The 22,950-nt window shown below is 50.5% G+C and overlaps 1 protein-coding gene across 4 annotated transcripts in view; it reads left to right on the forward strand.

Annotated features, from left to right (window-relative positions):
* Window positions 1–1,593: 1,593 nt before the first annotated feature.
* CC2D2A (coiled-coil and C2 domain containing 2A) overlaps window positions 1,594–22,950 on the forward strand; it is a 93,985-nt gene continuing 72,628 nt past the window's right edge. Inside the window, exons 1-4 of one of the 4 annotated variants that reach the window (XM_016138412.2) lie at window positions 1,594–2,313; window positions 3,823–3,882; window positions 5,893–5,973; window positions 7,789–7,918. In XM_016138412.2, coding sequence (XP_015993898.2) covers window positions 3,844–3,882; window positions 5,893–5,973; window positions 7,789–7,918 — 250 coding nt within the window. In that variant the 5' untranslated portion in view covers window positions 1,594–2,313; window positions 3,823–3,843. Of the gene's footprint in view, window positions 2,314–3,822; window positions 3,883–5,892; window positions 5,974–6,004; window positions 6,358–7,788; window positions 7,919–22,950 lie in introns of those variants that run through there. The other 3 variants (XM_036227523.1, XM_036227525.1, XM_036227524.1) reach the window with 3 other exon arrangements.

Here is a 22,950-nt window from a genome sequence, read left to right on the forward strand (position 1 = left end):
GGTTGTCTGCGGACTCGTGATTGTCTCCCCTGTGTTGTATAAATTTGGATTGTGAGCTCATCTTCAGCAAGGTGTATCTATCTGCGGCCATCCTGAATGGACTACTTGAAGATCTGTTCCTCCAGAAAAAAAAAAAAAAAAAGCCGTGTGTCTGCTCTTGCCCAGCATGCCACAGGGACACAGTAAATTGAGACCACTTTTACAAAATTGTCACTTAGGGGGGTTCCTCAATGATGTAGGTCGCATAAATAAGACCATTAAGCAGCACAGTGTAAGTCAATGGTTATAAACTCCCAGGAGAATGTTTTTCCCACCACATGGAGAGCACGAACCGACAGGCAAGCTCTCTAGTCGTCCCCTTGTGTCCGCTTTCATTCTAAAGACTTAGTCTGTCACCTCCGAGAGTTCTCCTGACATTACTTCTTTGGTAAATTCTACCTTTTCATTGTCTCGGTGCTCCCTACAACGTGTGGGATCTCTTAACCTGAAATCCTCTCATTTTCTCGGCAATACCTTTTTTTGTGCGGGTGATATGTTGGCGTTTCTCGTTGGAGGATCCAGAAATGTCACTGTCTGGGATGTAGTTTTTCATGGACATTCAGTTTCTCCAGAAAATAGTCCTTCCGTGTTTTCCATCTCGGTGCTGGCGGAGGTGAGAAGCGGGAGCCGAAGGTGCACCTGTGTTTGCGTCAGTTTTGTGAGTTTTGCGAGAAGGAGAATGTCCTGCCCACCTCCCGGTTTTCAGCCCCGAGGCACACCTACCCTCTCCTGTACCTGGGAACTTGAAACCGAAGTGTCCGTGATTCACCTTCCCTAGAAAACTCCAGTCTCCTCTGAGTGGCAGCAGAAGAAGGGGTGAGGAGGGTGGGCGTTGTCCCCAGGCCGCCGGGAGCAAGGGAGGGTCCCGGGGCTCCAGCCCTTCTGCGTGTCCACCTTCGCGGCTTCTTACATTTCAGCCCATCACGCCTCCCACTCCCCTTGGCATCTACCTCTATCCATTTCCTGAGGCCACTGTAACAAAGTACCACACGCCATGGGGCTTAAAACAAGAGATTGTCTCCCGGTCTGGAGACTAGAAGGTAGGCTACCAAGGCGTCCGCAGGGTCGGTTCCTTCTGAAGGTTGTGAGGGAGAATCAGTCCCATGCGTCTCCCAACTTCTGGAGGCCGCAGGTGTTCCTTGGCTTGTGGATGCCATTCTCCATGTCCTCACTGTCTTCCGTCTGCATATGCCTGACTCTGTGCCCACATTCTGCCTTTTTATGAGAACACAGTCATATTGGATTAGGGCCCACGCTAATGACCTCGTCTTCTATTGATTCCCTCTGTAAAGACCCCGTCTCCAAACGAGGTCACGTTTTGAGGTACTGGGGGTCAGGACACTGACATAGTTCTTTCAGGGGGACACGGTTCAGCGCATCACACTGCTGAGCCAAATCCCGAGCTCCTCTGGCGTTCCACAGGGTGGGTCAACTCACTCCACACACACACACACACGCACAGAGACATAGTAACACGTGGAGACATAGATACACACAGACACACACAGACACACACAGACATACAGACACGCTCAGACACACACTAGTATGCTTGGAGTGTGCGTTTTTTCTGGTCCGTTCATTTCATACCCTTCTGTCTGCTTCGCCTCTCCCCCCATTCCTTTTGCTTATTGGAGCCATAACATTTACGTCCTCATCCAGCAATTTTGGTGGGACTTAGAGAATAAGCAGAGATTAATCCTGTACGCTCACTCTCCCGCGTTTAACCAGAAAATACTCCAGAACGACGTCCTCCAGGCCTGGAAGCACCTCTCTGGAGCAAAGAAGACGTCCTCACCCACAAATGATGACCTTTCCATGATTCTAAAGCGCCTGCCTGTGAGCATGGCCCGGGATTTACCAGAAATGCCCAGAGACCCCATGACAGGAGGCAGGGTGTGGCTTTTAAGGCTTGACCTACTTTCTGCCCAGCTCCTCCCCCAAGTTGACTTCTCTTTGTCCTGGTCCTCTAGGCTGCCCTCCGCCGCTCACCCCGCCTCTCTGTGTTCCACGACTAAGAGTAACCTGTCTCTTTAAAAGGAAAAAAAAAGAAAGAAAGCCACCAAGCGACCTCCCTTAGGAACGAGTTGCTAAGCGGGTGTTTTTGCTGGAGACGTGGCCCCCGCTTCCCAGCGAGCTGCCTGGGCGCCACCCCAGCATCCAGCCTCGCCCTGGGACTCGCGGGAAGTTTCGACAGGAAGGACCCGTCTGTCTGCACTCGCCCTTCCTCGCGGGGAGCAGGGTCTGCACAGTGCCTTTGTGAAGCTCCTCAAGGTAAATCAGCCCTGGGGAGGAGGGCTGCAGTGGCGGGGTCCTGCTTCCAGCCCCCGCCCTGGAGGCCAGCCTCTCCCCTCCGTGCCCTGAGCGGGTTTAATGAATCGTAAAGTCAGGGGTTCTCGTCACGGTCATTCACGTTGTTTTTTTACCTTCTGGAACTGAGACATGGAGCATTACTCAGGCTGCTGCTTGGAGTGTGGTTTGCAAAAAACAAAAACAAAACAAAACAAAAAAACGTTAAGTCCAGCTCATCCCAGTTCCTGGGTGAATTTCCCCCAGACCGTTCCTTGTCACTCTGCTTCCGTCCTGGGGCCGCCTTGCCGTCCGGTTGCATTCCAGTCTCCCGGAAATATTTGCTGCATGTCGTGTTTCTGGGTCTTTTAGCTCAAAGTGGTTTGAAGGGCTAAGTACTAGTTATTGCGAGCTTCACTTTTCTTGGCATTAGACAGAGAAAGGGCCATGACAAAGGGCTGAGGATCATGCTCTCGCCAAACACACACACACACACACACACACACACACACACACACACACACACACACAGAAAACTCTGCCAGCTGCAATGTAAACTGATTGCTTCCCTGCATTACAAAGAGGTGCAGCGCAAAGCTTAGAGAGTCTCATGGGACATGCACGTCTGTCATTACATTTTCATTTAATATCTGCAAATAAACTCAGCACCAGAATGAAATCTCTCTGTGTATCTATCTCCTCGAGCTCATTGAAAGAGCTATTCATTCACACAGTCATTGAGCAAAACCCATGCACCCGGCAACGTGCTGGAGTTTAAAGGGCGTGAAAATGAATCGGACCAGGTCAGAAGCTCAGAGTGTCCTGGGGAGACAGACCTGGAGACAGATGACAGCAGCGCCGTGAGCTAAATGCCATAAGAGACTTAGGAAAGGGTCTCAAGTGCTTAGAGCCCAGCCGGGCTGCTCCTGGGGAGGGCCTGGGCACTCAGTTCCTGTCAGAGCATCAGGCACATGTCATACATTACATATTACATATATAACATATCATATATTATACCGAGCGGGTTAAATGATTCTGTAAAGGTATTTGTTGCTAACCTTATACTATGGGAAATTATGGGTGGAATCATTTGTAGAATTAGGTAATGAATGGAAAAACAGTGTGTGTGACCCTTGCCTGGGGTTCCAGGCTCCAGCCGCAATAAGCTGGGACAGAAAAAGGTACAGGGAGAACCTGCTTATGCACGTGAGGGCAGGGGAAGGCTCCAGAAGCCCCGTCAATGGAAGCAGAAGGAAAACTGCCTTGGACCCAGCTGGGGGGACCCAGCTGGGGTAATAGCATTCTTCCTATTTCCCCAGGGCCCATTTCCACGAGCCCCGGGTCTGTTAGAACATATTCCTTGTAGATGCCTCATCCACTCAGTGCAAAGCCATCAGGAACCATGGAAGCACCAGCGTCGTATTTATCGAGAGCGAGAAAGGCTGCTCACTGGTGGTAAGAGGCCTGACTTCTCCTTCGTTCTTTGCCTGCCAGGGAGGGACCATCGCAGCTCAAATGAATCCCAAGGAAGAAGAAGTGACGATAATTACAGAGGTGAGTCCCCGAGGGCTGGGCATGTGTGTGCACCGCACTCCCGTCACACGTGCTGGCGAGGGAGGAGCCTAGCTCAGCGGCAGGCAGGTGTCGCCCACCTGCCCAAGCGGACGGTGCCGCTTGCGCTACTCGGCACCAGTGGAGGAGGGGGCGGGCGCAGGAGCTCCAGGGGCCCCTCCTCAGGGCCCTGACACCGTTCGGTCAGCTCATCATGCATTCTGACACACGGCAGTTCCCAGGCACCTGCGGCGACTGGGTCCCGCCCCGTGGAGGCGCCTCGGTTTCTAAAGAGCTTCGGAACCAAGGTAACAATCGTCGATTACGGCCCGTCGTCAACTCCGGTGTCCCGCGGAGTCCTGCACGTCTAGCTCACTGCGCGCTGCCCACTGCCGGCTCCGACCTGCACGCCGCAGACCTCCCAGCACGGCATCTCCCTTGACGCCGGAGCTCGCGCGCTTGAGACCACAGAGGCAGGAATGAAGACCCTGCGCCGTTTCCAGCAGAGCGCTTCCGAAAGCCTGGAGAAGCACGCGCCGCAGATAGAACCACCCCGGAGCGCTGCAAGTGCTTTTCATTCACGCAGCCCGAGGATTCGGCAAGGGACAAACCCTGTGCCCTCATGGAGCTGACGTTCTCTCTAATTTGAGGTCGCGCTGGATGGCTTCCCGTTGTTGGAGGAGCAAATCATTATTGGCAAGCAAAAAAAGAAATTAAAAAAAAAAAGGATCTGTATCTATCTCCCAGACATCCACTCTAAGCCAGGAAAAACCTAGGCTTGAAGGAAGGCCCGCACCGGCACGCCTCAGTGATAGCACCATGCAATCCACGCTGCGGGAATTCCTGAGCTAAGGACACTTTCTACCTGGTGGGCCTGGAGGAGGAAGCCCGAGGGAGGCCGGGCCCTGCGCCCAGAGAACGAGTCGCAGAAATCAGTCCCCCAGACCAGGGGCAAGCGGACGCCATGTCCGTTCCCTGGTTTGGACCCGGGTCCCCTCCTCTATAATCAAAGTTCTTGTCTTCTCCAGCCCCAATGGCCAAAGGCACAGACGTGTCGTTGGAACCCAGCTCTGCAGCCTAGATGACATTTCTTTGAACCCTCATATCATTAAAACCCACATTCTGTGCTCCAAGTTTGTTCCTGTATGAAAAACTTTGAAATTTCCAATTTTAGAGAAAAAAAATTCTAATAACTTGGGTGTAGTGGGGAGAGGTTCTAGGTCTACCTTGCCATTTCTTTTACATCTGGAGATGCTTCACCCCAGTTTGAAAAAATTCTAGCACTAGAGAAGTTTAAAGCTTAAAACTTGAGAGCATTCGGTGCTCACATTTTATAAATAAAACTTTAGAAAACATAAAATGGAAAAAGAAAACAAAGTTTTCACTGTTAAAAGGTTTCTCCTCTTTTTTTTCCAAAAAGAGCTGATGAGATGTTTCTTGACATCGAAACTTCTGCAGAGATTTAACACGTATCTTCATGATTCTCCACCCGATAGGAAGATGAGGAAGCAGAGAAGCCCAACTCTCGAAACCCATACTTTGAGTCTGAGGCCGTCCCGTGCTGGGGTGTCCCTCTGGGCCAGACCACCTGTCCTGGGAGTTACACTGGCTGGCTACCTTCGTGAGACTGTGACTTCTGAGGGCAGAGGGTGTCTCTGTGCCCCCTGGGCCTGGAACACAGTAGGCGCTCAATAAGTGCCCTATGCACGAACAAGCAAGCAGCTGGGACAAGGGAGGCCTTCTCAGCTCACTTAGGACGTTTGGCTGGAGAAACGGCTTGGCAAGGACGTGTCTTGTTTGGAGCAGAGTAGATGAGGGCGAGATCCTGCCCACTGTTCCCTTCTCTTCACCCACACTCAACTCCAGGGCAGGTTTCCCCAGGGCAAGGTGGCGGTTTTCATGTTGACACCTAGAAATCGCAGCCCGGCTCCTCTGTTATGATTCGTTCCCAACTTCACACACACACACACACACACACCAAGCGATGACCTTTCCATTTGCGTTTTGACAAAGGAGTTCCTGGAAAACGACGAGGAGGCAGCTGTGAGAAGAAAGAAGCCTTCGAAGGTGCGCAGACCAAAAAGCAAGCAACAGGTAGGGAGAGGAAGGGGCAGCAACTCACCTGCCCCCGCGGGGGTCACATGCCCCTCTCTGGGAGAGGCCCCTCCAGATGCCCCCCACTATGTGGGCCGGCTTTCCTCTGAAGTTTCGCCCACCCCCTGAGAGAGGTCTAGACAGGATGAAAGCGCCGGCCCCGGGGCCGTCTCCGAAGGCCGGGCACGGAGCCGGCGGTAGGTGGCGGTGTGGGACCGCAGGTCCCCGCAGCTCCCCCTTCTCCAGCTGCTCTTCTGCTCCAGCCTGAGTGGGAGGCTCCCTCCTGTCTCCCCGCCTGCTGGCAGTCCCTCCCCCCGCGGTCCTCTCCGCAGGAGTGGCCCTCCTCGGCTCGGAGCATCCCTGTGCAAGGTCAGCCTGCTCCAGGTAAATCAGTGCCCTTGGGAAGCGTTCTCGCCCTCCGTGGAGGGACCATTTGTTTGGAATACTCGAGATGCCAGCCGGGGAGGGAGGGGAAGGGAACGCCATTTTGAGCCAGCAGCCACGTGATGGGGCCTGGAGCAGGGTGGCCGGGAGGTGGGGCCGTGAGGAGGGCACCAGACCTCACAAGTCAGGGAAGAAACCCCCTCTGCGACACCCCGGCCGGGGCTGGGGCGAGCTGGGCAGAGGAGCCGGCTTCTGCTTCTGCAGCTGGGATGGAGCCTCCCAGGGGAGGGCCCAGGGGGCAGGAGGTGCTGCCAGGCCACTTGGCCCGGCCCTCTGGCCACTCAAGGAACTTTAACCCCTTCCTTCAGGGCTGGTGGTGACTCTGCAGCCAGGGGTAGGGGACCCACAGAGGCAGCAATGACCCAATGCAGATAGAAAGGGTTCAAGTCCTTAGTTCAAGGGCCACGGTTGCAGTGAGCAGTGGTGTCCAGGGCTGGGGGGTCCAGAGTTTGGACTGAACAGAGGGGACCCAGAGAGTGAAAAGAAGAATACTCCAGGCATCATCTCATTAACTTAAGCTGCACAAGAGCCCCAATCCCAGAACGACATAGCTGTCTTTGCAAGAAATCTAGAGTAATGTTTCTTAACCTGGGTGACACTTCAAAAGCATTTGGGGCCTTTTTTTTTTTTTTTTTTTTAATTAGATGCCTCAGGTTCACCGCAGGCCATTTATTTAAATCAAAATCTCTGAGCTTTTGCACAATGCCTGGTACATAGCAGCATCTCATGAAGGGGCTGTTTTTATTGCCCTTCTCTCACAGATGAGGAACGAAAGGAAGTTAGAAAATTAAATACCCCGCCCAGGGCCCCCACGTAAATCTGAGTTCGGAGGCAGGTCGTCGTCTGACCCTCAAGACTGTCACTCAGCCATGGCGTCCTCCGCATTTGTGTGCACCTGCCCACCCTCCTCTGAGAGTTTGGGGGAGGAATTAGAGGCTGTTCTTTGCCCCAAATAATCCAGGGACACTTGAACAACCATTTCCAAATGGGTTGGGGTTGGCATCACGTAGTTTGGTTGTGACTTTCCTGCTTCCTTTTCTCCAGATTTCTGCAGACCACTATGCATCCTTCCCAGAAAAAAAAAAAAATATATATATATATATATATATATATATATATATATATATATATGAAATACTCATTTTATTTTGGGATGCCTTGGTAATTTCACAAGAAACATCCTAGAAAAATTCAGGGTTGACACTGCTTCCCTGGGTGGTGACCATAGAGACGCAGGCGGCAGGGATCTAGATCAGAATAGTATGAAGACTTGTCGCCTCCTTAAGTGACCCACTGCATCCTGAGATAGGAGCTGAGTCCAAAGAAGCCCTGGGAGTCGCAGTCGCTGACCCTCTGCCCCTGTGCCCACAGCCGCGGACGGCTGGCCCCGAGGAAATGGTGTCTGAGAAAGCCCGTCTCGAGAGCCAGGAGGAGCCCGTGCAGGAAGATCCCCACCCGGACACCCATGCCCCGAGCATGCCCGCCCGACGAGGCCCGCGAAGTAAGTGTCCCTGGGTTCAGTCCTGTCTTCTGTGACGGGCACAGAGCGATACTGGGATTTTTAATGGGTATTATTTTACATACACGGCCGCCACCCCTCCACCCCACTTCACCCCGACCCCGTGGGTAATGTGCTAGGAGACAGGACACGCAGCTTCAGGATATATGCATACAACCGATAAGACCGGAAGTGTGCATGGAAACAGAACTGGCGTGGATCGTCAAATACGCAAACATTCGAAGGAGGATGGAATGGTCAGGGAGGCACACGGCTCAATGAGGTGGAGTCGACTCAGAGGTCAGACCACATGAGGGAGTCCCCCAGGCTCTCGCCACCTCGGCGCTTGAGGAACCAGCACCGACCACTCCCCCACACTCCCTCCCTCCTCCCTCCAAGGACCTTGGGCCCCACGACTCGGTATCTGCTCTTTCCCGCTACAGAGGACTCAGTGGTTCTCCGCTCCTTGCAGAGAAAATGATGGCCCCTCGCTTGCTGCTTTTGTGGAAAGTAGAATAGATAAGAGAAGTGTGTTGTTCTGTCAAATGTTGCATAATTGCTACACAGTCCTTACCCTACCTGCCTGTAGCAGAGCAGGAATAAAGTAACTGTTGTAAATAAAAGGGCTTTGTAGGAGCTCGTCTGACCTCCAGCCCTGAGAAAATGGCAGTTCCCATCCCAGAAGATGATACAAATGAGTAAACCAGAACCGAAGAGAAACAAACTCTATCCCGTAAAGTTGTTTCTTTTTCTAGGTGCTCGAAATTACTCACTGAGGAAGACTGTGCCTGGTCTTAGCTCAGGCTGCCATAACGAAACCATAACAAAATACCGTAGCCTGGGGGGCGTTTATTTTCTCGCCATTCCGAAGGCTGGAAGTCCAGGATCAGGGCGCCCTTCCGGGCTTGTGGGCGCCTGCCCCTGCCTGTGCGCTCACTCTGGTGTCTCTGTTCTCAAGGACGCTAATCCTACTGTATCAGGACCTAACCTCAGGACCTCATTTAACCTTAATTCCCTCTCGTCTCCAAATACAGCCACATCGGGGGTTGGGGCTTCAACATGTAAATTGCGCTGGGGCACAATTCAGGCCAGAGCACGACCATCAGATATTTAAGTCGTTATTTTAAAATCGAGGGGGGAAAGTCGGAGTGGGTGGCCAGTAATAGAGACTCTAGCATAAGGCCAAGTGGATTCTCTTCTATATTTCTTTAAAATGCAGAGTGACTAAGGTGTTTGAGAGAGGGAGATAAGAGATTTCATCGATGCGTTCGTCCCAAAATAAAATTGTATTATTTCCGATTTGGAGAAGAGGAGAATAATACAACGCTAAGTAAGATTCGCCCGCCTGAGCAAGGTCGTGACCAGCGTTGTCTGGGAAGCCGTGGGTGCAGCCGAAAGCTGTGGCGGATTCGGCAGCACTGGTGAACCAGGATGCAGAGGGCACGTCCCTGGGAGTGAGGCGGGGATGTCTGATGGACGAGAAGCCCGTGTGACCGGGCATCGGTCAGAAAGAGAGGTCACGACCAGCAGAAGGTCAGGGGGTCGAGAGAGCAGAACGGCCTTCACGGACCTGTCGACACACGGGAGAGCAAGAGGCAGACAAGTCCAAGGTCTGACAAGGGCCGTGCGAAACCCGGCGAGGAGTTCGGGCGGGGGGCTCGGTGCGGATGGTAAAGGAACGAGGCCGATGGGCATGTGGGGGTCTCTGTGCTAGAGTTTTTTGGGGGGAAGATTCTGGACAGACTGAAAACACACAGATGTGAGCTGAAAACAGTGCGTCCAGAGCGAGGTGGAAGCCGCCCCGTCTTTCGCGGCCTCTCCTGGTCAGAGAGCGTCACTAAGTCCAGCCCACGTTCGAGAGGAGGGAAGTTAGGCCCCACCTTTTAAAGGGAGATGCATTGAAAAAGTTTATGGACGTTCTGAAACCACCACTTTCACCTTCCTTTAAAACTTTATATCGCTTTTCTACTCAGAAGTCTATAATAAGCATCGCCTAAAATCCACACGCTTTTACTTGTTCTGGGTTCTGAAACCCTATGCAGTCTGGGCCCCTCCCGCTGTATTTCCGCTCAGCTCCAATCTCTCCGCATTCTGGTCGACCGCTTCCCAACCTCTGAATGTCCCATGGCCACCCGAGGCTTCCCAGGCTTTGGTGCCCACACAAAGAAAGTTCTCCATCCAACTCTTTATTATGCTTGTGACTGAAAGACAATCAAGATGTAGCAGCCAAGCCCATGGGCTTTGGTGCCAGACGAGCGTGGTACGAGTCTCTACCTGTCCCTTTCTTACGCGCTTGGGCAAGTTCCCCCACCTCCCCAAACTTCAGTTTCTTTATTTGCAAAATGGTGACGAGAACGGAATGCCTTAATACATCTGCAGCACTTACCAGCTGGGGGATGAGAAGGGAAAAGAGAAAACCCATGAACCAAACATGAGAGGCCGACAGTATGGCCAGTGATGGAAAGCGTTATAGAGAAAGATAGAGGAAGCCGGACAGGCCTGGAGGCGGGTGAGAGGAGGGGACGCTACTTTACTAAATGCCATCGGGGAAGGTCTGGCGACGGATGGTGCCGAGGCAGAAGAGTGAGGGGCGTGAGAGATGCCTGCGGAAGGCGGCCGTAAGCGAGAGTGGGCTGTCGAAGGAGAGCGCGGGGGGCCAGAGTGGCTGCCGGAGAAGGAGCAGAAAGGGGAAGAGGAAATGAGGTGGCGAGGGAGGGAGGGCATCGTACCTCGCTTTGCGGGACCTCGGACTGCCCGTCCGAGTGAGATGAGAGCCGCGGGAGGGTGTGAGGGACGGGCGATCTGCTCAGACTCGAGGCCAAAGGCAGCCGGGTGAGGTGGCTCTGGAGAGACCAGGTCGAGAGCGACGGGCGAAACCCCCGATAGGAGGTGATGGGGGCTGGAGCAGGGTGGTGGGGGAACAGGGTGGGGGGGACCTGGGTATCTGCACGGTGGAGCCAGCCGAGTTGGCTGACGATTAGACGGCCGTCGTGAAGGCAGGAAGGACCACTCCACGCTTTTTGACTTGAGAAACAGGGAAAACGGAGTTGCCACGTGCAGAGAGAGGAGAGATGGCAGAAAGAACGAGTTTGGGGGTAGAAAAAGGGAAGGACGTGCAAAGTCTGGGATCTTGCGGAGATGTGCGGGGATCCACAGGTCGTGGCAGAGGTGGAAGCCAGGGAGGCCTTCGCTGGCCTTCCGTCTAAAACAGCTCCTTCCTGCCCACCTCCTCCTACCTCCTCTCTTGGCTCATTTCCTCAATGCCCATATATATGCCCATAGATGCGTGTGTGTGTGTGTGTGTGTGTGTGTGTGTGTATGAATTTTTTAATCATGGTGGGAAAAAAAGCACATAACATGAAATTATCCATCTTAATCATTTTTAAAGGTACAGTTCAGTAGTTAATTATATTCGCAATTGTTGTGCAGCAGATCTCCGGAAGCGTTTCATCTTGCAAAACTAAAACTTTACATTAAACGACGACTCCTCGTTTCTCCCTCCTCCTAGCACCCGGCAACCACCATTCCATTCTTCGATGCTACGAACTTGACTCCTTTAGATACCTCAGAGAAGCAGAATCATACAGTATTCGTCTTTGCGCCCGGCTAAATTCACTTAGCATAGTGTCTTCAAGTCATCCACATTTGTAGCATGTGACAGGAATTCCTTCCTTTTGAAGGCTGAGTAATATTCCATGGCATGTGCTTACCACATTTGGCTTACCCATCCATCGTCGATGTACGTTTGGGTTGCTTCTACCTCTTGCCTATTGCAAATAACGCCGTCGTCAACATCGCTGTGCAAATATCGCTTCAAGATCTTGCTTTCGGTTCTTCCGGATATATACCAAGAAGCAGGATTGCTGGATCATGCGGTAGTTCCACTTTTAATTTTTTGGGAACCCTCCATACTGTTTTCCATAGCGTCTGCACCTTTGTGCATCCCCACCGACACTGCACGAGGGTTCCAGCTTCTCCGCAGCCTCGCCAACTTTCGTTATTTTCGGTCCGTCCGTTTGTCTAGCAGCCGTCGTAATGTCATCTTTTGCTTTGCGTTCCTATAATGACTGGTGATGTCGAGCATCTTTTCAGATGCTCATTGACCATGTCTGCACATGATGTTCGGAGGAATGTCTATCCTTTGCCCAGTCTCTAGCCAACTCGTTTGTTGTATTGAATTGCAGGTGTTTTTTTTTTACGTGTTCTGAATAATAACCCCTCATCAGGTGTACGACTTGCAGTGTTTTTCCTCCCATTTCGTGGTTCGCCTTTTTACTCTGTTGGCCGTGTCCTTCGACGCGCCGACGTGGTGACGTCTTGGGGATGGAGGCAGTCCCGGTTGTCTGTGATTGCTTTCGTGGTCTGCGCTTTCGATGTCGTGTCTGAGAGCTCATCGCCAACCTCAGCGCCACGATTCCCTCCATGTTCTCGCCTACGCGTTTTATGATTTTATGTCTTACGTTTAGGTCTTCAATCCATTTTTCTAAACGGTATGAGGTAAGGGTCCAACTTCATTCCTTTGCGTGCGGACAGCCGGTTAGTTTCCCAATGCCATTTGTTGAAGAGACGGTCCTCATCCCGTTGAGTGGTCTTGGCATCCTGGTTGAACATCGTTAGACCATATGCACGAGGGTTTATTTCATGACTTGTAAGTCTTGGGACCTTGAGCAACAACCTAATCTTCCTAAGCCATGGGAGCCTCATTTACAAAGTGCCTGGGCTTCGGGCAGCTGTTACAAGGAAGAAACCAGATGATATACAGGGAGCACCCCACAGGGGGTCTGGCACAAACATCGTGAGCTCCTCCAGCTGAAAGAAGAACGTGATGCTAACTAACTAATAAAAATAATCCCCTTTCTTGAGTGCCACCGTGCAGAAGCACCATGCTAAGCCCTTTATAAGCATTACATTATTTAATTCTCAGGAGAGTCCTATCACCGGGCATCGTTCTGTAGATTAGGAAAGTCAGGTTCCAAGAGAACCAACACCACAAGCGGGGAAGCCAGAACTCAAAGTCCAGTCTGCAGAACTCCAGGACCTGTGCTCTTGGTGGCCGTGTCACTCTACACCCACAAACCTTAACCCCGACTGGTCTTCGCAGCCGATGGTTTACAGCTGCCCACAGAAGGTACGATGGCAGTGCCACACCCAGCGCTGTCAACAGTGGCTCCCAGGGCCCCCAGGGGACAGTCCACACGGAGCACAGAGTCAGCTTAGAGTCTTCGCAAGATGGTCAGTCTAGCTGTGTAGCTGTGCCTCGTTTTTTTTCCCCCTAAAGAGTGTCACTCAGGTGAATCCTACACCTTACTCCCCCTACCTAGACTAGCTCGTTCTCTACATGTGTTATGTTTGTTTGTTTGTTTGCTTGTCTGTCTTATCCTAGCTACTTCCCTTTCAGAAATCAGTGCGCACATCGCCCCCTTTGGGAAGCTGCCCCTGTGCCCAGTGCGGGCTGAGTGGACCTTCTATGCTTTGCAGCACCTGTGGCCATGTGAGCACCCGAGGTCCCTCTCTATGGGCCCACAGTCTCCCCTCCCCTTTCCCCTGGATGAGAGATCTTTAAGGGCAGACACTGACTTTTAGCTCTGCTCGGCACAGCGCTGGTGCTCAGATGGCACTGGACAATGCTCGCGGAGCAAACGGCCGTCTCAAGCTGGCCTTTCCGCTTTTTACTCACGGCCACGCTCTGGCTTACGTAGGCTTCCCTACGACCCCCGCCTCTGCGCCCGCAACAGCTTTCCAACGAAGTCTGCTCGCCTGCGTCCAGAACTTTGACTTCCCAAACCTCTCGTGGATCTGGCCTGCCCCTCGGCACTACCATCCCAGCACCCCGCCTTGAACCCGTGACCTTCTCTGCGCTGTAGCATTCCTACAGGGCTCCAGGGTTGCCAAGGTCAGACTGTAATCAGACACTCAGATAAGTCTCCCCCAAGGCACCAGGCACACACCCAGAGCTGCCACCTCCCTGATTAACGGCAGCACAAGTCCATGCAGTGAAAGCTCTGGCTTCTGATTTGCTATTCAAACATATACATAATCGGGACATTCCAGACAAAGAAAGCATTTCACTGCACAGGCACTAGTCCCAAGTCAAAGAAACATCTAGAAAAAAAAAGTGCACACAAGCCCCCGCGCCTCCAACGCGCACCATCTCTTCAGGGAGGAACTATCAAATGTTAAGTAGTTTCTTATGAACACAAATTTCTCCATTACTGACATCTGTTTTCCATTCATTCGTGTTAGTTTCTCTGATTAAAGCATCATTTCTGAGCCAATTTTTCAGTGTTGGTTGAAAAGAAAGTTCAGAATCTGGTGAAATTGGATGCAAAACAAAGATCATTCAGTTCAGACATACTTTTTAAAAGCCATCCAGACCTGGAGAGACTGACCCAGGAAACAGATGTTAAAGGCACAATATGTAACACGGAGAACTGCCCCAAGGGTCTGGGTCCCCAAAGTTATCTTGAAGCCCAAGCAGGTGGAGAAGGGAAGAACATTCTCGTCAAAGAATGTATACTGGGGAATGTAGGCGCTGAAGGTACAGGTATAAATAAATAGTATGTTACAGCCTATTGTTGCTCTTCCAGATACTATGATGTTTGGCATCTTAATAAACAAGCAGATAGACACCTTTCTATTGGGCAGAGACTGACTAAGGCTGGTGACATAGGGCCCAGATTGGGGATCCTTTGATATGCAAACTAACGGATCCTCCACCTGGCCCCCGCTCTGCTCCCCAGGAAGCAATTCCTCTGTCTGCACACCGAGGAGCTTCCGGACCCCCAGAATATGCACACAAGCCAGTCCTGACCCGTTTGCCCTGCCCTGCCTGCCTTCTCCTGGGAAACCCCAGTGAAGGTCATGGCCCAAGGTCCCCGACCCCCACCACCTTGGGGGCTGAGTGGACCCCGTGAGGCCCCACCTCCTGGCTCCAGGACCTGGGAGTATGACGAACTTTGCTTCCTGAGCCTCTCCTCTCTTAGCCGCACCTGACTGACCGTCTCATAAAAGAGTACGAATAATACAAAACATACACATCATCGTTATCCGTTGCAAGGAAAGGCGTTGTCCAAAAAAAAACCTCCTTTATGGCGAAATTCCCCCAGCCTCGTCTCTCCCGGTTTTGTCTCCAGTCTCGCACCTGCGCCGCCCGCCTCCCGTCCCCGCTCCCCCTCCCAATCGTCCTTGTCGATGCCCCGTGAATGCACATCTGCGAACTGGCCTCGCTCACCTTCCGCAGCAGGGTTCCGCGAGCCCCTGCCTCCTCCGCTGGCCCTGTGCTCCGGGAGCTCCATTCTCCGGGGCTCCCTTCCCGCCCCCACCACCACCCGCACTGGCTGCACCCCTCGGTCTCCTAGCTGTTTCCTATCCCCGACCTCTCAATGCTGGCGCGCCCCGAGCTCGGGCTTTGCCCCTTTTCTTTATCATCACTCATTCTCTTGGTCATCTCAAGACTCTAAAGTCTCTCATATAGGTATTACATGTGTGACTGGCCGGTCCCGAACTTTGATGTCCAGCTCGGGCCTCTTTTAGACAAAATGTAACAGCCCGCTTGACTATCGTCTTCTGCATATCTAATAAGACAACTCACATTTTCAATGGCCTTATCCAAGCATATTTTGCACGTCATAAAATTCCCCCATTGTACGTGTACAACTCAATGATATTTAGTAAATCTATAGACTTGTGCAATCATCGCCACAATTAAGTTTTAGAACGTTTTATCGCCCCAAAATTCCTTTAGGCCCACTTAAAGTTAATCCCCACTCTCATTCTCAGCCCTGGGCAAACTGCTTTATTTTACAGCCCTATAAGTATGCCTTTCCTAGACACTTCAATAAATAGTGTTTCGTGTCTGGCTTCTTTCACTTAGCATGTTTTTTTTTGAGATTCATAAATGTTGTAGCAGATACCCACACTTTGTTTCCTTTTGTTGTGCAAGTATCCGTGGTATGGATATACCACATTTTATTTATTCATCAACCTATCGATGAACATTCGGATTATTTCTAGTTTGGGGCTATTATGAATAAAGCTGCCACGAACATTTGCAACATGTCTCTGCGTAGACATATGGTTTCATTCCTCTTAAGAAGTATTAGAATCTCTGGGTCATATGATAAATTTATTCTTAACTTTATAAGAAACTGTCAATCCGTTTTACAAAGTGGCTGTATTACTTCACTTTCCCACCCACAGTTTTAGGAGAATTCCAGTTTTTCCACATCCTTTCCAACAATTGGTTATTATCTGTTTTTAATTATAGCCTTTATAGTGTGGGTATAGTCGTATTACATGGTGCTTTTAATTTGCATTTCTCCAGTGATTCATAATATTGAGGAGGTTTTTATATGCTTATTAGACATTTACATATCTTCTTAGTAAAATGCCTATTTAAATTGTACTCATTATTAACTGGATTCTTTTCCTTACTATAGAGTTATAAGAGTTCTCTATATATTCTGGGTACAAGCACATTATCAGATACATAATTTGCAAATATTGTCTCCACGTAGATGTCTTGTCTTTTCATTTTTCTTAATGATGTCTTTTGAAATACAAAGGGTTTTAATTTCAATGACGTCAAATTTGTACCTAAAAATTCTTTGCCCAACCCAAGGTCACAATAATTTTCTCCTATATTCTCTTCTAGAACTTGCATGCTTTTAGCTCTTACATGTATTTGTTTGTTTGTTTGCTTGTTTTTAATGGTGATATTGGTTAACAAAATCCAATAAGTTTCAGCTGTACACTTTAACAGTAAGGCGTATATCTATTTACATCTCCCTTAGTTAGATTTCTTTCTGTCACCTCATATTCGACCCATTTTACACTGTCTACCACCCCCTCCTTCCCCTACCTTTTGGTAACCACTAGTCTATAGTCCATGTCCAGGAGTCTGTTTGTCCTATTCATTTGTTGCTTTGAGGTTTATATTCCACACGCAAGTGATATCATGTGACTTTCAACTTTTTCTGTCTGGCGTATTTCGCTTAGCATGATTATCTCGAGGTCTGTCCATGTTGTTGCAAATGGCAGCATTTCATCTCTCCTTATGGCTGAGTCATATTCCGTTGTGTATATGTGCCACAGCTTCTTTATCCAGTCATCTATCGCAGGACGCTTCAGTTGCTTCCATGTGCTGGCCACTGTGAATACTGCTGCTGTGACCATCGGTGTGTGAATATCTTTTTGGGGCATGAGTTTTCGAGTCTTCGGGGTAACATTTAGTTAGGCCTGATGATCGTATTTGAGACAAGTCGCATTTTGCTTGACTGAAACTGAGCTTCTGACCTCCTCTTCCCAGCCCCAACCTGTTTCTCCTCCCATCATCCCCCATCTCTTTCGACAGACATTTCATTTTCTCTATCGCGTGGGTCAAAAGCTCGGCGTCGTTTGGGACTCCTATCTGCCCGCATCCAGTGCACCCATGACCCCTATCTGCTCTCCCTTCAGCACAGATCTCCTATACGACCATCTCGCGCGACTTCCGTCTCTGCCATCCTGGTCCGAGTCACCTTCGACTCGCATCTGGAGCATTCAGCAGCCTCCCGGCTGGTGTCCTGGCCTCCGTCCCCACCTCCCATCCTCAACCGGGCAGGCAGAATGCTCCGGTGAAGACGAGGTCGTGCCCCTCCTCTGTTCCAACCCTCCAGCGACGCTCACTCGACTCAGAGCTAAAGCCACATCCTGTAGTGACCCACGCGGTGTGTCTACCCTGACCTCGATGACCTTACGACGTAGCGTTCCGTCTCCCGCCCCTTGGGTTCCGTTTCTGGTCTCACATTAGGAGTAGCCCTATCTCCATTTCCGCACCAGACGCTGCATGCAGCTAAAACACTCATCCCGTAGCTGTCCAACATGGCCGGATCCCTCACTTCTTTCTCTGGCTTTGATGACACCTTGAAGCCCTCGCTTGGTCACTCTACTTAAAACTGCAGTGCACCCACCCCCCCCTCCTGGTCCTCCTCCTCCGCGGTCCTGCTTTATTTATCTCCACACCACCCGTCGCCATCCGGCATCCTAATGCACGGCTCGTCTGTGGTCCGTCCTCCCCTCCAGCAAACGCACTCCGTGCAGGCGGAGCTGCCTGTCTGTTTCGTACACTGGTTTGTCCCTAGCTCCTTGTACGCATAATAGGTGTCCCATAAGTACTTGTTGGTTGAAAGCTCAAAAGGTGCGGAAAAGACGCTCTTACCCAGCACTTCCGAAGTTGGGTTTTTGTAGAATGCAAACATCCTGTCAGAGATTCGCTCTTAAATGTTTTTTTTTTTCTTTTTTATCTTCTTTTTAAACTTCAGGAACTTCCTCTGGGAAGGTCAGGACGCTTGGTCTAAGTCCGCTCACGGCTCCCTCGCTGTCTCTCAACGCTTCCCCACCCTCCCTAATACTGTTTACATTTCTTGCCATTCTGCCCAAGACAATATTCAAGGCTCAACTCTAGGCAAAATTGTTCACCTCAAAATATATCTATGGTGTTTTCTGCGCCACCTTTCAGAGTCCCAGGCCTGTTTGAAGCCGCCTTGCCCTGCCCCACCCAACACCACGATGATGCTCGAGCACGGTGACAATGGGCAGGGCCGGCCAGGCCCAGTCTCCCACGCCAGTGAGCCCTGTCCAGCTCAGCGCAGGCTGCCGTAATGAAACGCCACAGGCCGGGTGGCTTAAACAAGGCATTTCTTTCTCACAGTCTGGAGGAAGTCCAAGGTCCAGGTGTCGGCAGACGCAGCGTGGTGAGAACTCTCTTCCTGGCTGGCAGGTGGCTGGCTTCTGGCTGTGTCCGCACATCGTGGAGAGAGAGACGGCTCTGGTCTCTCTTCGTCGTCTTAGGAGGAGGACACTAATGCCATCATGGGGGCTCCACCCTCATGACCTTGTCTCCACCTAAATATCTCCCAAGCACCATCACATCGGGAGTTAGGGCTTCAACATATAAATCAGTGGGGACAAACATGTTTAGTCCACAGCGACCCCCAGGCCTGGAGGTGTGCCGAAGCACTAAGAAACGGGAAAATGCAGAGCCAGGATCCCGAGGTCCAAGCACCTGCGAGTCTGAAGGAGACTTAAGCACCAGAATGAGTTCCTATAAAGTGAAAATGTTCATAAGACTGAGGAAAGAACCAGAGAAGAAGAAAGTAACCAAACGAGTCCCTCCAGACCCTTCAGCAAATGCGAACCATCCGCAATGCGGGGGCCCTAAGCCCAGGGCCGAGTCTGCCGTTCTCAGCCAGTTCTGGCTTCCATTTTGTGTCGTAAATTTTTTACAAGTGATACTAGTTTATTCTCTAAAGATTAGGAAAGCAGGAGAAAGAAATAGAAGGAAATAATCACCCACCTCCTCACATCCAGTGACAACCACCACTGGCCTTGGGCCCTCTCCTTGTGCCGGCTTCTCCTGCCTGACTCCGGAGAAAGTCCCGTGTTCCCCGAGGCCCGACTGGGGCTGAAGGGACGTCCCACATGAAGTCGGTGGGAGGCTGGTGACAGTCCATCGCATCGATGCCGTACATTCTCCCTCTCAAGCCTGTAGGACGTTGCCTCTGTCCCGTCTCCATTTTTTTTCTGCCGAAGTCAAGCTGACTCCTCTGCCGTTCTCTCCCTGTCCCCAACTCCATATTTACCTTCCGTCCTTGGATGTTTACAAAAGGGGGGGGGAATTACTTACGCCGGGGGGAGGAGAGGCAGGAGCTCAGGCCAGCGTTCTCTCAGCCTTTTCGTCCACCCTCCCCTGCAAGAACTGTGCCTCTGTGTACGTGGCCACAGAATTTTTATTATGCTTTTAAATACTTCCAAAAACTTTATTTATGGCATATTGTAAAAATTAACGACTTAAAATAAAACTGTTACATCACCCTTAACGTTACCCAAAAGAATCTAACTGGCATTGTGACTTGATAACTTCCATCATCTATTTTGGGGGAAAAAAAATGAACAAGTTCTACGTGAACAGTTGAAAAGTTTTACACCATTCGCTTTTCTTCCCGAATGGCTCCATTTCACTTCCCCAGAGAACTTTAAATAATACGTTTCTGTGCTTACAAACCTTCTATTACTCACCAAGTTAACAAATTGAATTTTTGATTGAGCTGCTGTTATAGTTATCTGTAGTGCACATCTGATGAACACAAAGGTGCTGTAGAACTTGGTAAATATTTATTAATTATAAAAAGTAAGATAATTAAAAACTTTTAAAAGTACATTCTTTAACCAGAACAAGAAGGTGGAAGAGGTAGACAATGAAGCCAGAATCGTCATGCTCATCTGCTCCACAGTCTCTGTGAATTCAGGTTGTACCGGTAGAAATCCAAACCCAAATGCCCCATTTCTAGTTTTATGTCAAGTCCTTGGAAAGTCCTTTGTACCCCACGGTAACACACAGGGCTCTGGTCTAGGCAGGAAGAGTCACAACAGTGGCCCAGCAAGAAGTATGGGAACTTCTGGAGAGGTCGGGACAAGAGGGGAGAGCTTGCAGATGGCGGAGAAGGACCTTATTAAACCCACATCAAGTTGAAAACGCATCAAGTTGGGGACAGGGATGAGAAGATTCGAAAATGGTTCCAAAAGGCAACACCTGTTTTACTAGAAGGTGGTTGTGTTTTCTTTCTGAGGGGTCAGTATAATAGAAGTGGCTAAGAGAAAACTGGGAAGTATCCATCATTTTATTAAGTCGGTAAAGAGAGAGAGACAGGGGGACCAGAGAGTGTGGAGACAGGAAGAGGGAGACGGAGCCCCGGGAAGATCTGGAAGCCAACGGCAAACATGAGGCTGATGAAGGCTGGGAGTTAATGGGCTTGCGGGGAAGCCAGTGAGCGCGGCGTGGCCGGATGGGACCCCTGCTGCCTCTGATGAAGGACGTCACCGTGTCGGGGAAATCCATATTTCACACTAATGGACATTACGTATATATTTTAGTGGAATGTCTTGAAACTCTCTCGTTATCCATACGTTCTTGCACGCCCCCAAATCAATTCTTTAATCATTTAAAAAATTATTTCCAGCACACTCTTTGCATAACGCTTTGAAAACTTCCGTCAGGGCCAGGTTTCCTGGCTTGTGTCCGAGGGCCGTTTTCTGAATGTGCCTCTTCCGTCGGTGTGAAGTCACGCCCTTCCTCAAGCTTGGCAAAGCGATTCTCATCCTCGGGGCAGGAAAGAGAGAGACACTTTGGGATCACACAGTCGGTTAGTGATGCAGTGAAGTTGTTGACTATAAATTAGGGAAAACTGTTTTATGAGGGTTGTCTTAGTATTTCCAGCTGCTTAAAGAAACACTGGTTGCCATATTTGACCAAGATAGGAGTGAAAGTACTTAATCCCTACTCATTATTATGTCAAATGGAGCAAATTAGCACACTTGGCTTTCTGTGGATATCATGTTCGTGATATTATCTTTAAAAAAAAAAAAAAAAAAAAAAGCAATCATCATCGTCTGATTTCATCCGAATGAGGATTACTTTTGTTTCCTCTTTTAAGTATCGTATCCCTCACACTCTTGTGGTTCCTTTATCTGCTTTTCCTTCACTGAATTAGAGCTACAAAGTGCCAGGTACAAGAGTCACCAACTCTCGAGCTGGTCACATTCTAGCTGAGAAAATGCTGTGTCACCAACTCGTTGTACAGACCTGATTTAGAAATCTTTCCACCCTCTAAATCATACCAGCAGGCCTTCTAAAAATCATGCAAGCACTTCTTAGCATTTCGAACATTTCCAGGGTTTTTAAAATTGATACGAAAGAAACCACTTTGGTTTCTTTATTCAGAAGAGAGTGTTTAAATAAACTATCTTGTGACTCTTAAAGAGTAATTCGGAAAACTTATCCTAGCTCACTACATGTGTAAGTAGTAGCTATTTTAAGTAAACTCGAGAAACTGAATTTTTTTTTATATATAAAAAGGAGGAAATGTAAATAAACAAGAAGCTTTTTCATGTTCAAAGGCATTTCCTGTTAACGATGAACGGATTTCTCTTTGGGGGCAGAAGCTAGTGGGGAATCGGCCGTGGGAAGTTCAGACCAGAAACCCTCCCTACGCTCCCAGCCGTCCACACACGTTTAGTGACGCTGACCGTGTACCTGCCCTGTGTGGCTGGGGGCCATGGCATCTGGGGTGCATTATTTATTCATAGAATGACTTTATTCTATGTATTAATAGAAGAGAGTGGCGAATGCAATCCAGGAGAAGTCTCGGGTCTCCGAGTCTAGACAACAGGGGGTAAGATCTACCGCAGCCACATGGTCTTTAAAAGGGAAAGCAATGACTCGACTTCTTTGAAGCGAGTTGAAAGAATGCCACAGGCCGTTTCACTGAGCTGATCGAGGTTCTCTTAAAGAATGTGAACCTCAGCCCACACATACAAGACTGCAATCTTCCCTGTGATTATCTCATGCCTCTGTGCTGGATCCTGATATAAGCAAGATTTTATGTCTTTCTTATCACACAAAAGGAAGAAAGCAGAGCCTAAGAGACCGAGTGGCCACGCCGCAGAGGAGGCGTTGAGGCCGGGGACCACGGCCTCCGCTTGCACAAAGCGGATGCCATGGCGACCTGCAAGCCCGTTGCGGGCAGAGGCCGCGGCTTGCCACCGCTTCCTTCTCGCGGCCGCTTTTCCTTCTCCTTCGGATGAACCATCCGGCCTCCTCTTTTTCCTGCACGTGTGAGCCTTCCACTTTTCACGGCACCGATGCCCGCGAGCGGCAGACAGGCTTTCTCACCAGGGCCGCCTTCGCCGAGGTGGCAGTCGGTGCTCCCAGAGTCTTCGTCCTCAGGCCCAGACCCTCCTCGAGCCTGACACACACACTCCACACCGACCCGCACCTCAGACCCAGACAAGCTCGCCGCGGGGTCACCCAGCCTGGCTTTGCCTCCTCGTCTCTCTCTCTCCCCCGCCACCCTCTAACCACCTCAGTCAAATCCACCTTCGCCTTCTCTCTCTGAGCCAGGGTCCTCCCGCTCGAGTGTGCGTTTGAATCGCCTGCTCGCTGGGCTCCACCTCCTGCATCAGCAGGTGGGGGGCGCGGCCTGAGAATCTACAGGTGC

This window comes from Rousettus aegyptiacus, unplaced genomic scaffold (genome assembly GCF_014176215.1).
Source record: "Rousettus aegyptiacus isolate mRouAeg1 unplaced genomic scaffold, mRouAeg1.p scaffold_m13_p_10, whole genome shotgun sequence".
NCBI lineage: Eukaryota > Metazoa > Chordata > Mammalia > Chiroptera > Pteropodidae > Rousettus > Rousettus aegyptiacus.